At 36.0% G+C, this 14680-nt stretch overlaps 1 protein-coding gene across 3 annotated transcripts in view; it reads left to right on the top strand.

Moving 5' to 3' along the window:
* Window positions 1–986: 986 nt before the first annotated feature.
* nfatc1 (nuclear factor of activated T cells 1) overlaps window positions 987–14680 on the top strand; it is a 155918-nt gene continuing 142224 nt past the window's right edge. For 2 of the 3 annotated variants that reach the window (XM_066716054.1, XM_066716052.1), the window contains exons 1-2: window positions 987–1527; window positions 8608–9676. In XM_066716054.1, coding sequence (XP_066572151.1) covers window positions 1395–1527; window positions 8608–9676 — 1202 coding nt within the window. In that variant the 5' untranslated portion in view covers window positions 987–1394. Of the gene's footprint in view, window positions 1528–6473; window positions 6742–8607; window positions 9677–14680 lie in introns of those variants that run through there. The other variant, XM_066716053.1, reaches the window with a different exon arrangement.

Genomic DNA, 14680 nt, shown 5'->3' with positions numbered 1-14680 from the left:
AGCACATAAGGTCTATCAGATAATCCAACAGGCATATCACTGGATATAAATCAAGTTCTAGATATTGTTTTCTTCAGTGCAAGATTTCACAAACTAATGTATTAAATATTAGACTCAAATAATTTATATCAGACAGTTCCTAGTCTTAAAAAAGATGACCTTCACTACAGGTCATGCCACTTAGCAAATCTTTGTTTGAATTCGTATTTAATAATGTAAGGGATATTCAGCAGCAGTAACAGTAATCAAGTAGCTAAAAGTCAACTAAGTGAATACAATTGTGGCTTGATAATAATTCAACACTGGAATGGAATGTAATGCAAGTGCAAAAGTTTGGTCATTGTGGATTTACATTTCATGGTAACGCATATTAAGGCTGTTAACTGCACTAAGTTCAGTTTTATAAAGAATAAAACCTATTTTTCACATGTAGTGTTAGCTGAAGACTACATTGCATATAATATCAACTCTGGGTATATCATTTTGCACGGAATAGCAAAATGAGGCCGTGCAAACGTTTAACACCTGGCTTTCTATTTGTGGTAACAGTGAATTACATCACATTCATTGCACTTAAAGAGAGTAGATTTCTCCAACAATCGGCGACATGAAGTAATGTGCAGTTCATTCATTCTGCAAACTTTTTCTACAGTCAAACAAAATACAAAATAAATTAAAAAAGGCAAGTTTGTGTATGCATGGTGGTGGGCATACAATCTTTCGTTTCGCCAATCCGAAATCAAACCAACACACAAAAAGTTACTTCTTGAGATAGAAAGCTCACTGCCCGCTGCACTAGTTTTTCATTTGTGCAGCTCTAAATCTCGGTCCACTCAGTAATTCGTTGAAGAGTTGGCAGGGAGTGGGTAGCGTCACTGCTACAGGGCGGGGGGAGGGCTGGAGGTGTTTTCCAGCTTTAAAAAGGCAGGAGTTTACTCTTGACAAGCTCTGCGTCATACAGATCCAGAGTCACAGAAAATCTCAATTACAATATCACCAGAGACAGAATAACACACCACACCATTCCCTGTCTCTAAGAAGGGAAGGCAGTCACGTAGCACAAAAAGAGAGAAAAACTTTAATGCAGTAGCTATGTCACATATTCCCTGTTCTTAAATCTTAATCTCCTAATACTGTCATTTGGATTATAAAGATTTCTGTTATTTCTCTGAATACTACTTTTTTAATCTGATTATACATTAATCTAACTATCTATTTATCTATCTATCTATCTATCTATCTATCTATCTATCTATCTAGATAGAGAGAGAGAGAGAGAGAGAGAGAGAGAGAGAGAGAGAGAGAGAGAAATAATTCCGTATTTAAAATTAGTTTCGTAGAATTTACCTTTTTTCTTTTAAATATTATTAGCAAGGAAACCTGTCGCTGCATGAATGCAGGATACTAACTGCCTGAGTGTTTCTTCAAAGTTCAACTTCGGACAACTCGTTTCTTCTGCTGTGGGAAAAGAAACTTTGGAATTGCACTTATTCACGCCCTTCGCCAACATGAAATCTGCCGAAGAAGGTAAAGTAGGTAAAGTACAAACACACACACACACACACACACATATATATATATATATATATATATATATATATATATATATATATATATATATATATATGTGTGTGTGTGCGTGTGTGTGTGTGTGTGTGTTGTGTGTGTGTAAAGCAGCATGCAGTGTATGTTCCTGTTATTTGTAATTTAGCAGTTGGTGATCTATATGTTTGAGTTCTGAATTATGGAGTGACTTAGGAAAATTCCTAATGACGAGTAATTGTAAGGTCTCTAGGCTCAAATATATGATGTTTCGGAAGATGATTTGCCTCCCCAGCATATATTGTTTCCACCCTGCAGGTTACTGCCTATAGGTGTCTCCTCTGTATAACGCACTCGCTGTACTTCGAGCGCTTTAAGTTTTACCTGAAGAAAACAAGTTATTAAACCTCTTACACAACTCTCAATCAAGTCAAAAAGTATCCCAGTGACAGGATTAGATGTTGGGGATGTTTAAAAATCTGATGGCAAATGCATTATAATAATGAATGGGTAAGAAGATGTGCGATGGTAACTTTAACATACTGTACTGTAGTTATATTTCAATGGTCCAATTTGCTTATCAATTCATCACTACTACTACTACTACTACTACTACTACTACTACTACTACTACTAATAATAATAATAATAATAATAATGCACTCACCTGAATAAAATTAATCAAGTGTATTAAAGTTGTTGTTGTTAGTAGTAACAGTAATATTGCTTAATAATCGAAAAACCTATAGACTATCTATTGTTTATACTTTATATTATGTTGAACTTTGAATCGGCGTTAGTGTATATTGGGAGAGGAGCCAACGATGTGCAGCCTCCCTAGTGGCAGACAGTCTTATTTCATTAAGCGTTTCCACTTGTTGACTAGCGGGTCTTGAGGAAAAAAATCTTTTAGATCTGAAATGTTACTTAATTCTAATTTAGCATGATGGTGTAATGAGTTTGTTGGCGAAAAAACGGCAAGTTTCCACTTCTAGCAAGCCCGTCAACCGTGTATGAATTATGAAGTAGTCTAGGTGGCACTGGGGACGTATAGGGGGTTAAGAGGGCTTTCTAAGAATATGAGGATTCCAAACATTACTTTGCCATTCCTGCATTGCCCTTGTAGTCCACAGAAAGACATAAAGAGTGATTTGCAAAATAAGCAATATTTCCCCTCATGTTTTGCTATGCAATTACAAAAGGTGCAAATCTAGCAAAATACGTAGTAGATATGGCTTTATCTATTTAGTTATCTTTGTCTTAAAACTTGTAATTGAAATTGTTTAAAAGTGATCATGATAACCTATGATCACGATAACCAACAACATTTAAAGTACTAATGTTCAATTATAAGTAAATACATACATAAATACATGTATATTTTGAATGACAGCAATAGTATTTTAGTAGAAAACAGTCTGAATAAAGGAGTATCTTACAAATACTTTAAATGTGGCCTGCATTTGCTTGGTTGATACATGGAAATACTGGCACAGAGTCTACACAGACATGCACTGCATTAACATGATCCAATAATTATTTAATGCAGTAGCTGATGTCATGGACTCTAGGGGAGGAAACCTATTATTACTTTCAATTTCTTAAATGTCGACTCGCATGTCTTCTAATTGATAGCAGACTGTGGCACTGGCAACAAAGTGTCTCCCCTTGGCTGGTGGAAACACATCAGCACTCCATATTGCCAGCATGCTGACTATAGCAAGATGTTTAACCCCCACTATTTCTGTGGTGACTTTATGCTATGGGAAAGACAGACTGTTGGTTAAATTCTGAAGTCAATGCTGTGGTGGCAAATACATCTGAGGTGATCCCATTTAACTGACAACCGTGTAGAGATGTGGATTATAAATCAGCTAGTCAATCCATCAATCAGTTCGAATTTTATATAGCAAGAGTTTCATGGTGAGCACCATCAGAAAGTGCTTTGTTGGTCATTTTACAATACTAAAAGTGCAGTAGATACTACATTTATAAGGTGCAAACAAGTGATAATCATAAAAAAAAGGACATCAAATAGATTAACATAGTAAGGACATATCTACACAAAATGTAAATTACACTGGTAGTGTGATTATTATAATCTGTTCGAATTATATATATATATATATATATATATATATATATATATATATATATATATATATATATTTAAATTTTTGTTAATTAATCAATTACTTTATGCATTTCTTTTGTCATTTAGTAATGGTACCCTTACTAGATTATATTACGTAATATTAACTCTCCAGTATACATCTGGTTGTCTAACTTTGTTCATGTTCTGTATAAAAACAACAAGTATTAACTCATTTAAATTATGTATAATAATCAGAACATAATTTCTCATTGCTTGATCATATTTCCAAGAATGGAATAATACTCTCAATTCATAGATAGCAGTTTGATGCATTTCTTGTTTTTCAAGATGCAGGCTATAACTACATGCATCTACAATAAGGTAACAAACAACATATTCAAACCTTAAAAAATGTAAACCTGACCAGACACAAGGTGTGTGTTTTGCACATCTTCTATAGAAATATATATGTACAAAAAAAAAAGCAAAGATTGCCTTAAATGTATATTTAGATTTACAAAAACACTAAACTATTCTGGAATGGGACTATTGAGCAAATTGTTTCTTGAAAACTGCTCATATCAACAAACAGTAACATAGGCAAGCATATTATGAAACAACAGACAAATAGGTGGCAGAACAGAAAAATATCTGGAGTGAGAAATGGAGCTCACATATAGGTCAGGGTATGGGGGCCACCAAGGCCCCCATTGGGGTCAAGGGGCAAATATTGCTATTTCATGGGTGTATTTTTCATTTCAATGATACAAAATAAAACATGAACAATGTCAAATATCATTAACCTACAACTACTTAAAGTAGTAGAATAAAACACATCCCATACACTTCAAGAAATTATAATCCCAAGAGCCAGTTAAAAGTGTATTGCAAATTATAGAGGAAATTATAAAGCCCAAAAATAGGAAAGTGGACATTGGATAGTAGTACTAGTACCTTAATAGTATAGTTTTTATACAACAAACCAACCAGCCATCAACAAAAATGTATTTTTTACAATAACTTCATTATCAAATGCATTTACGTTTTCAATTAATAATATGTGCATTTGACAGGTACTATTAATAATTTTCAAAATAGACCTACATTTTGATTCCATTAATACGTTTAAAATTAGATCTAAGCATAGACCTTAACCTACATTGTTTACATCATATACAGTAATGACAAAATATAATTAATGTAACCAGACATATACAGTGTAACTGATCAATTATGTGAACGAAACCTGCCTCACACTCAACTCGCAGATTGCTTGCAATAGATATTGTTTTATGCAGTCACCGATTTAAATGTGAGTTGCTTTGCCTCCACTGCTTTGTAAATTAACTTCAATTTCTTCATCTAACCAGGACCAGCGGAGTGTATTGTTAATCTTAACAAATTCATTTAGTAAAAATAAATTAATTAATTTAAAAAAAAATGATATTTTTTTCCAGTTATAGATGTTGCATGACATCTTTCATCCACTGAGTATGTGGATGCAGGTGGCACAATCTGCTTCCTTTACAATCTGGTGGCAATGCTCAACCACACAGTATTAAATTGATTAAAAACATTAAAAGAAACTTGGCAGATTTCCTTAGTGGCTCATGCACTACTATAGAAGATCTAGAAGAAACTATATAAACTTGCTAATAACAGGGAAGGAATTAAACCATGATTTGATCCAGTAAGGTACTTCTAGTCTTACAGATCAGACTCTCCAAATTTGTTTTATGGAGTCACACAGTCTTATTTCACAATTAATTCATGCATTACCTAGCTTGGATACAAATAGTACATTTAGCCTGTACCTTTACACAACACTAGAAAACCTCAGCAGTGTATCCATTTACAGTCCACTTAGAATTTCAGATGAGAGTAGACTTTGTAAGTTACAGTAGGATAGGCAACTATCAACGTTTATGAAAAGTAACATTTTGCTTGATTGTGATACTTTTAATGAATGTACAGACTTTAAAGATAACATTTTTTTTGGTACTGGGTGATTTTTAATTCATAAATGTTTAATTATATGAGTTACTAAATAAATCAACAATTTATTTGCAATAAAATGGATTTCATGAGAGACGATTTTCTCTTGCATATCAGAAAGCAGTATTAATGATGCATATGTGTCATTTGATGCCAATCTGCAAAACAGGGATGTGCTGTTGCTGACAAAACATGCTTGTACTTACATAATTTCTCGCCAGGTGCTTGACAGACTTAACATTGAAAATATTTATAATAATATAAAATATATAGTACAAAATGGTGCAAGGTAATCTTACACTTGTTAATAATGTAATGGTTAATAAAAAGTCATATTCCCAGTTACAGATTATTATGGTAATAATAATAATATTAATAGCTTTCTTCAACAGAAAATACTGCAATTCAAAGTTAGATGAGATTTCAGCTAATTATTATTATTATTAGTAGTAGTAGTAGTAATAGTAGTAGTATTTGAATTATTATTGCTGTGTGGTGTTGGGTATTGGGCATTCAAGGTATTGGGGAATTCCCACCCAATCTGTTGTTTTATTACTCTGACATCCTCCTCCCTTGTTGTTTTAACAGACAAACAACAACATTCAGTTTTAATAGGCAAGAATACCATCCAGTTATAGAGCATACTATTTGAAATGACAGATCATAGGCATAAACAGATTACCCTTGCCTTTCTCTGTCTTCCTTTTTTCTTTCTTTTTTTTCATTGGTTTTGCAGACCCGGAAATGCAAAGTTTTACATTTACAGATATAGCAGCAGATAGTGCAAGTGAGTGAAAGTCACCAGTGAGAGAGAGGGAGAGGGCTGAGACACCCACCACAAGTTACAAAGCTTGCAACTCGAAAGCTTGTTCATTATCTAAATAGCCACCAGCCATTGCTTCCTCTGTCACATTGAGTATTGTGAGCAATATCAGCTCTAGTTTACCAGCAATTAGATGCTGGTGATACTACGGGTTTACAGGATTTATTTGGCAGCAGTTGGTAGATAAAATAAGGCTAAAAGATGAGCTCTATATCTGAAGAACAAGAATTTGACTTTGGTTTTCTATTTGAATACAACCAAGGTGAAGAATCGAACAGCAACAAAGGTCTGTAACAGGGACTGCTGGGGGGGTGATTTGTGTTAGAGTGTAAAAAAAAAAAGTTATACAATTTACATGCTATGTATTTGAATTTAATAATATGCTCTAATACAAATGTGGGTTTCAATTGACAACTTGGAGTTGATAAAATGATACATATTAATTAGGGTAGACTAAACTAAAAGGATTATACCAGCAACTTGCACATGTTTGTTGTAAGTACAGGAACAAGAATTGAGCTCTGCTTCGGTACTATATCAGCTATATCTGTATCTATACCAGTTATCTTTGTGTCTTCCAACCACCATCTGAGGCACTGCATGTTTATTAATTTGACAAACTTGTGGACTTGAACTGGTTTGTCAAATTGAGGCCTGAAAGTTCTGCAATATAGCGGTAGTCTTGTTTCTATCACTGTCTTCATACCAGACATATTAGTATACTGTGTGAATGGGAACGTGGTCTATATCTTGCGGTTTTTTAATCATCATACACTTGTACTTAATTTCAGTTGTAAGTGATGTTTTAAAAACATATTAGTAATTTTGTAACCATGTCACACATTGGATTATTATTCTGAAAGACAAATATGAATCAATGTATGTTTAACTAATGGTATTGGTCTGCATTATGTAGTATTGGTGAGCAGGACATCAAATGTTACTATAATTGAATGAGACAGTAACACTTTCTTTTATAATATTTAATAATCGGAATGGTGGCAGTTCTTTTCTTTTCAAGAACTCAGGATTTGTTTTAAGAAAAGAGTGTTTTACTATGAAACTCCTACTACAGTACTATATTACTGCAGTAATGTGTTAAACAGATATTCATTTCTTTTAAATTTAAATGTATTATAAGTAGTGATAGTAGTAGTAATACTTAAAGTAGTATAAAGTAGTGAATACATGTGTACGATTGTAATTAAAGAATATAATGTCACCAAATGTCTGCCTTATGAAACTCACTTCTCCACAGGACAAGTGTAGGCTGCATGGTAGAAGATAAATTATTGCACTTTTCTCTAGCTAGCAAAATGAGCCTCTGTGTGATTGAGCATTATGTTTATTTTTCAGTATGTGATATTCCAAACAAATATGCTGTATTGTTAAATATCAGACTTTAAGTTCTTTATAAAGTCTTCAAATGTCAAAAATGTTCAATTTCAAATGTGTCATTGGTGCTTAGCCTGCTGTAAATGTAGGGATTTAATCAAACATCTACCAAGAAAAAAACAGTAGCTTTGAAGGAAACAGTCAGGCTATATAACTAGAAGGGATCCTGTGAAGTAGAGCTCTGAAATCATGAGATATGCATACCAGTATCCAGACTTATTGTATTGTTTCTACAGAGGGAAAAGGGCTTTTTTGTTGGAAATCATATTAATGTTCTTTGGTACCACCATCTGTTTACTTGGCCTTAGGCACACAGACACTACATCACATATATTTGAATGTCTTTTTGTGTTGTTTCAAACACAGTCCTTGAAACATGCTATATGTTTTGCTTAATTTATTATTATTATTATTATTATTATTATTATTATTATTATTTATTTATTTATTTTTTTATTTTTTTCTTGGCAGACGCCCTTATCCAGGGCAACTTACAACATAAGTGCAAAAATACAGTTAATTACAAGGCATAGTTATTGAATTAGACCTTGTCTTTTAAATAGTTAACCATTCTTTAATGAATAGAGAAAAATCTAGATTTCAAGAGTTGATTTTTTTTTAAAGGTTTATTTAAACTGATTTGTATTTCAATTAATGGCTTGAAATGGGGGCGGGGTGGCGGGGACTGTATTCAGGGGTCTGAAGTATCTACTTGGGAGATTGAGGTTACACTGATTCATTCTTCTTTATTTTTCAGAGGCTTTCAGCTATACTCCAAATGTAAGCCTTTCACTTCCACTCAACATGGGAACCCCCTGCCTAGCAACCACACCTTACCACAGCCTCCAGTCTAGCCCAGTTATCTCTGTGTCTTCCAACCACCACCCTGGGTACAGCGGGCATGAGGACAATGGAGCCTCGGGTTATTATCTATCTCCAAATATGAGGCTGAACGGAGCCCCGGCATTGGAGAGCCCACGCATTGAAATCACAGCCTACACCGGTCTGCACCATGGTACTAGCCAGTTCCCAGAGGATGAGATTGAAGAGAACCTGCCTAGCACTAAAAGGGTGAACTCCATTGTCACTCTGACTCTGCCCAATGCTGACAACTACAGGGACCCTAGCTGCCTGAGCCCGGCCAGCAGCCTTTCCTCCCGTAGTTGCAACTCAGAGGCCTCATCCTATGAATCGGGATACTCTTACAACTATGACAACTCACCACAAAACTCGCCATGGCAGTCACCTTGTGTCTCCCCCAAGGGTGAGGTCTACCACCCCCAGGGGCTTGTTCCCTGTGCTCTTGTCAACTCACCTCGTCACTCACCCTCCAACTCTCCAAGGGCCAGCATCACCGAAGAGAACTGGATGGGTAATAGGAACTCCAGGCCTTCCTCCCCCTGCACTGGCAAGAGGAAGTACAGCTTCAATGGTGTTCCTTGCAGGCATCCATCATACTCCCCCAACCACTCCCCAACACCCTCACCTCAGACCTCCCCACGAGTCAGTGTGACAGATGAGACCTGGCTGCCCAACACCAACCAGTACACCAACTCGGCCATCGTTGCAGCTATTAATGCTCTTACCACAGATGGGGTTGCAGACCTCAGTGAAGGCATCCCCATCAAGTCCCGAAAAACTACCATTGACCACAGCCCCTCCATGAGCCTCAAAGTGGAGCCAGGTGGAGAGGAACTCCATGGCGAGCTCCCTCAAGAGGACTTTTCTAATTCTTGCTTGCCCTTCAAAAAAGAAAATTTCTGCGGGGACTTCTTAGTCGTGCCTCAGAACCCTTATACTTGGACCAGGCCAAAGCCATACATCAGGTAAGAAATCGTCATAACTGACTTTGTAATGAACCTAGTTGAAAATATCGTTGTATTGTCAGTCCTATTTTTTTACATCTGGACAATCTGGACAAATTAAGGCAATATAATAATTAAGGTCACATAAATTTTAAAGAAACAAAATGTAGAACAAAAACTAAATGAAGATATAAACAACAAAAAGAAGTATACAAAACTAAAGAGTATATATGAATTGACAGTATTGTTATGTGTCTTAGTAAAATATCAACAAGAATTTAGCAAATCATTTGTTTTAATAATTGTTTTTTTTAATGATGCTATTAAGTGGTATGTTTGTCAAATGTGTTTGGTAGTATACCTCTTCAGAATAAATTATGTGGTAATAATATCTTCAGATATTAGTAATTTATTTTAAAATGAGACTTATTTACATTTATGATATATCATGAATAATTTTAACCGAATATTGCCTAGTATGCCTTATCTGGGACTGAAGATACACTACATGGGGGCGGATTAAATCAAAACTTTGACCCACCCACTAATAGAAAACTACAAATCTGTACATAGTAGCAGTTACATTTAAGATTAGAAGAAAGTGGCATCTTACTAAAAATGAAGCTGCAACTGAGCACAGTTCTGTAGTTTTCTATTAGCAGGTGGGTTTGATTTAATCTGGCCCATGGCTAAAAGTATGTGGACACCTGCTCATCGAACATCTCATTCCAAAATCATGGGAATTAATATGTAGTTGGTCCCCCCTTTGCTGCTATAACAGCCTCCACTCTTCTGGCAAGGCTTTCAACTAGATGCTGGAACATTGCTGTGGGGATTTACTGCCATTCAGCCACAAGAGGAGTAGTGATCTTGGGCACTGATGTTGGGCGATCAGGCTTGGCGTTCCAATTAATCCCAAAGGTGTGAGGTCAGGGCTCTGTGCAGCTCAGTCAAGTTCTTCCACACCAATCTCAACAAACCATTTCTATATGGACCTCACTTTGTGCACGGGGACATTATCATGCTGAAATGGGAAAGGGCCTGCCCCAAACTGTTGCCACAAAGTTGTAAGCATAAAATCCTCTAGAATGCTCAGCCATGGAAACCCATTTCATGAATCTCCAAGCAAACATTTATTGTGCTGACGTTGCTTGAGGCAGTTTGGAATGTGGTAGTGATTGTTGCAACTGAACATAGACAATTTTTACATGCTTCAGTACTTGGCAGACCCGTTCTGTGAGCTTATGTGGCATATGACTTCGTGGCTGAGCTGTTGTTGCTCCTAGACGTTTCCTCTTCAAAATAACAGCACTTACAGTTTACCGAGGAAGCTTTAACAGGCAGAAATTAGCCGAACTGTCTTATTGGAAAATTGGCACCCTATGACGATGCCATGTTGAAAGTCACTGAGCTCTTCAGTATGGCCCATTTTACTACCAATGTTTGTCTATAGCATTATAGACCATTCCAAGTTCACTTTTAATTGTAGATCCAGAGGCAACTAGTTATTTATACTGAAGCCCCTCTATTAAACTTTTTTTTTGTTGCTGTCCCATATACAGGAGGCAAAAGGGTAAAGCTAATTTGAAAGTAAGCTAAATGGTTTAAAAATCACACCAACACAAGGAAACATGATCTACGTTTTTACCACAAATGGCAAATATTACTACATGATTATATATTAAGTATCAATTAATGACTCAATGTTTTTTTTATTGAGTATGAAGTACAAATGCCTCCATAATTAAGAGTTTTATCCTCAAATGCTAATCAGCAACTGATTTTGAAACCTAAAGAAACCTTTTGCTATAACTACTAGATATTTCAGTACTTAAGTTGGTATTTTTAATGCGTGTGATAAACTATGTCACTGATTCAGAAAAAAAAACATATCATAAGATAAAAATAAATATTTAAATGTGGTTATTTAAAATTCTAATGTTTCCAAGTGATAACAAAGTTTCGTAGCATCAGTTACTTAAATATGTACTTTTTGTTTTTACAGTAGTAGGCCCTACAACATTTATTCCTTGATTTTTTTTTTAATTTGTATATATATATATATATATATATATATATATATATATACAGTGAGGGAAAAAAGTATTTGATCCCCTGCTGATTTTGTACGTTTGCCCACTGACAAAGAAATGATCAGTCTATAATTTTAATGGTAGGTGTATTTTAACAGTGAGAGACAGAATAAAAACAAAAAAATCCAGAAAAACGCATTTCAAAAAAGTTATAAATTGATTTGCATGCAGGGAAATAAGTATTTGATCCCCTATCAATCAGCAAGATTTCTGGATCCCAGGTGTCTTTTACACAGGTAACGAGCTGAGATTAGGAGCGCTCCTAATCTCAGCTCGTTACCTGTATAAAAGACACTTGTCCACAGAAGCAATCAATCAATCAATCAGATTCCAAACTCTCCACCATGGCCAAGACCAAAGAGCTGTCCAAGGATGTCAGGGACAAGATTGTAGACCTACACAAGGCTGGAATGGGCTACAAGACCATCGCCAAGCAGCTTGGTGAGAAGGTGACAACAGTTGGTGCGATTATTTGCAAGTGGAAGAAACACAAAATAACTGTCAGTCTCCCTCGGTCTGGGGCTCCATGCAAGATCTCACCTCGTGGAGTTTCAATGATCATGAGAACGGTGAGGAATCAGCCCAGAACTACACGGGAGGATCTTGTTAATGATCTCAAGGCAGCTGGGACCATAGTCACCAAGTAAACAATTGGTAACACACTACGCCATGAAGGACTGAAATCCTGCAGCGCCCACAAGGCCCCCCTGCTCAAGAAAGCACATGTACAGGCCCATCTGAAGTTTGCCAATGAACATCTGAATGATTCAGAGGAGAACTGGGTGAAAGTGTTATAGTCAGATGAGACCAAAATCGAGCTCTTTGGCATCAACTCAACTCGCCGTGTTTGGAGGAGAAGGAATGACCCCAAGAACACCATCCCCACCGTCAAACATGGAGGTGGAAACATTATGCTTTGAGGGTGTTTTTCTGCTAAGGGGACAGGACAACTGCACCGCATCAAAGGGACGATGGACGGGCCCATGTACCATCAAATCTTGGGTGAGAACCTCCTTCCCTCAGCCAGGGCATTGAAAATGGGTCGTGGATGGGTATTCCATCATGACAATGACCCAAAACACACAGCCAATGCAACAAAGGAGTGGCTCAAGAAGAAGCACATTAAGGTCCTGGAGTGGCCTAGCCAGTCTCCAGACCTTAATCCCATAGAAAATCTGTGGAGGGAGCTGAAGGTTCGAGTTGCCAAACGTCAGCCTCGAAACCTTAATGACTTGGAGAGGATCTGCAAAGAGGAGTGGGACAAAATCCCTCCTGAGATGTGTGCAAACCTGGTGGCCAACTTCAAGAAACGTCTGACCTCTGTGATTGCCAACAAGGGTTTTGCCACCAAGTACTAAGTCGAAGGGGTCAAATATATATCAAAACATTTCCCTCATTAAAATGCAAATCAATGTATAACTTTTTTGAAATGCGTTTTTCTGGATTTTTTTGTTGTTTTTCTGTCTCTCACTGTTAAAATACACCTACCATTAAAATTATAGACTGATCATTTCTTTGTCAGTGGGCAAACGTACAAAATCAGCAGGGGATCAAATACTTTTTTCCCTCATATATATATATATATATAAATCCTTATAGAGTAGATAGCAAGTCAAAGTATGTTTCTGTGTGTTTCCATGTATTCTTTGAAGATCAAAAACAAATAACTTATATTTTTAGAGAGCGATAAAATACTGGTAATTTACTGGTATTAAAAAAAAGAGATAAAAGAATGTAATTTCAGAATATACGTAGTTTTACTTCCCTTTACATGACAGCTCCCTTTTTTATAGCATGATTTATCCTATAGTGTATTTTCATATTGACATTTTTTCCACTGGCATATTTTCCTGTAGGAAATAAAGTGTTTGATGAAGATAATCTCATATAGGAAATGATCTTGACAGCCAAACAGAGGGAAACAGTTGGTGGAATAATTGCATCGCCTTGTGCTTTCAAGTTGACCTCTTTAAGCTACTAATGTGATGTCATGATCTGACTGGGGCAATAAAGAAAAAGGGAAATCGGTTAGTTTAGGGCAAGGCAAGAACTCCAGGAGGATACAGTAGAACTTTGTTGCATACATTTAGGTCAGGAGTTTTTGTTCAGAGATATGGTTTTGTTACTTTAAGGCATTATACTTCTTATAGTAGGTTTCTGTTTCGTTTTTACTATCTTTTTTTCAGTTTGGTGTTGACACAGGTATTTTTTTTCCCCTCTTTGAAACTGTTCTATAGTCAGAACCTGAAGAAGTATTTTGCTTACTCCTGATGTAGGTTAATTGGTTTCAAAGTATTATTTAAACATGTGATTTGCCTGTTTCCCCTAAAATATATGCTACTTAATATCTAGCAGGGGAGCCCTGAGTAGGGAGTGTTTGTATAGCTCAAACCACATGCAAAACAATTAAAATCCCCAGAAGAGTTTCTTCTTCTTCTTCTTCTTGTTCTTCTTCTTCTTCTTGTTCTTCTTCTTCTTCTTCTTCTTCTTCTTCTTCTTCTTCTTCTTCTTCTTCTTCTTCTTCTTCTTCTTCTTCTTCTTCTAAGCACAGTTTATTCAAGACATAAGAGCAAAATTACAACAATAAAGAGAATGAGCCTTAAAGGACAATATTCAAAATGTAAATTCTTGTTGTATAAATTATGAAAAACAACTGAAAACAAACCGGTTGTGGAATCTTCACTAAAAACAAGTGAGGTCACATTTATAAAGTACATATGGTGAATATGGACAGACTTTTAACATAAGTAGGCTACATAATAAAGGTTTATATGGAAAGGCTTATCAGTTCATTCTTCTAGTTTATTTGTATATAGCTTTTTTATCAAGTGCTTCTTGAGTGATCCCAAAGGTTTGCACTCTATCAGGGATGGGCTTCTCCAGTCCTCCAGGATAAGATTCCTGTAGGTTTTCAACATACCTTTCCATTAGC

This window comes from Amia ocellicauda, chromosome 10 (genome assembly GCF_036373705.1).
Source record: "Amia ocellicauda isolate fAmiCal2 chromosome 10, fAmiCal2.hap1, whole genome shotgun sequence".
Lineage (NCBI taxonomy): Eukaryota > Metazoa > Chordata > Actinopteri > Amiiformes > Amiidae > Amia > Amia ocellicauda.
This window is presented reverse-complemented; position numbering and strand designations above follow the sequence as displayed.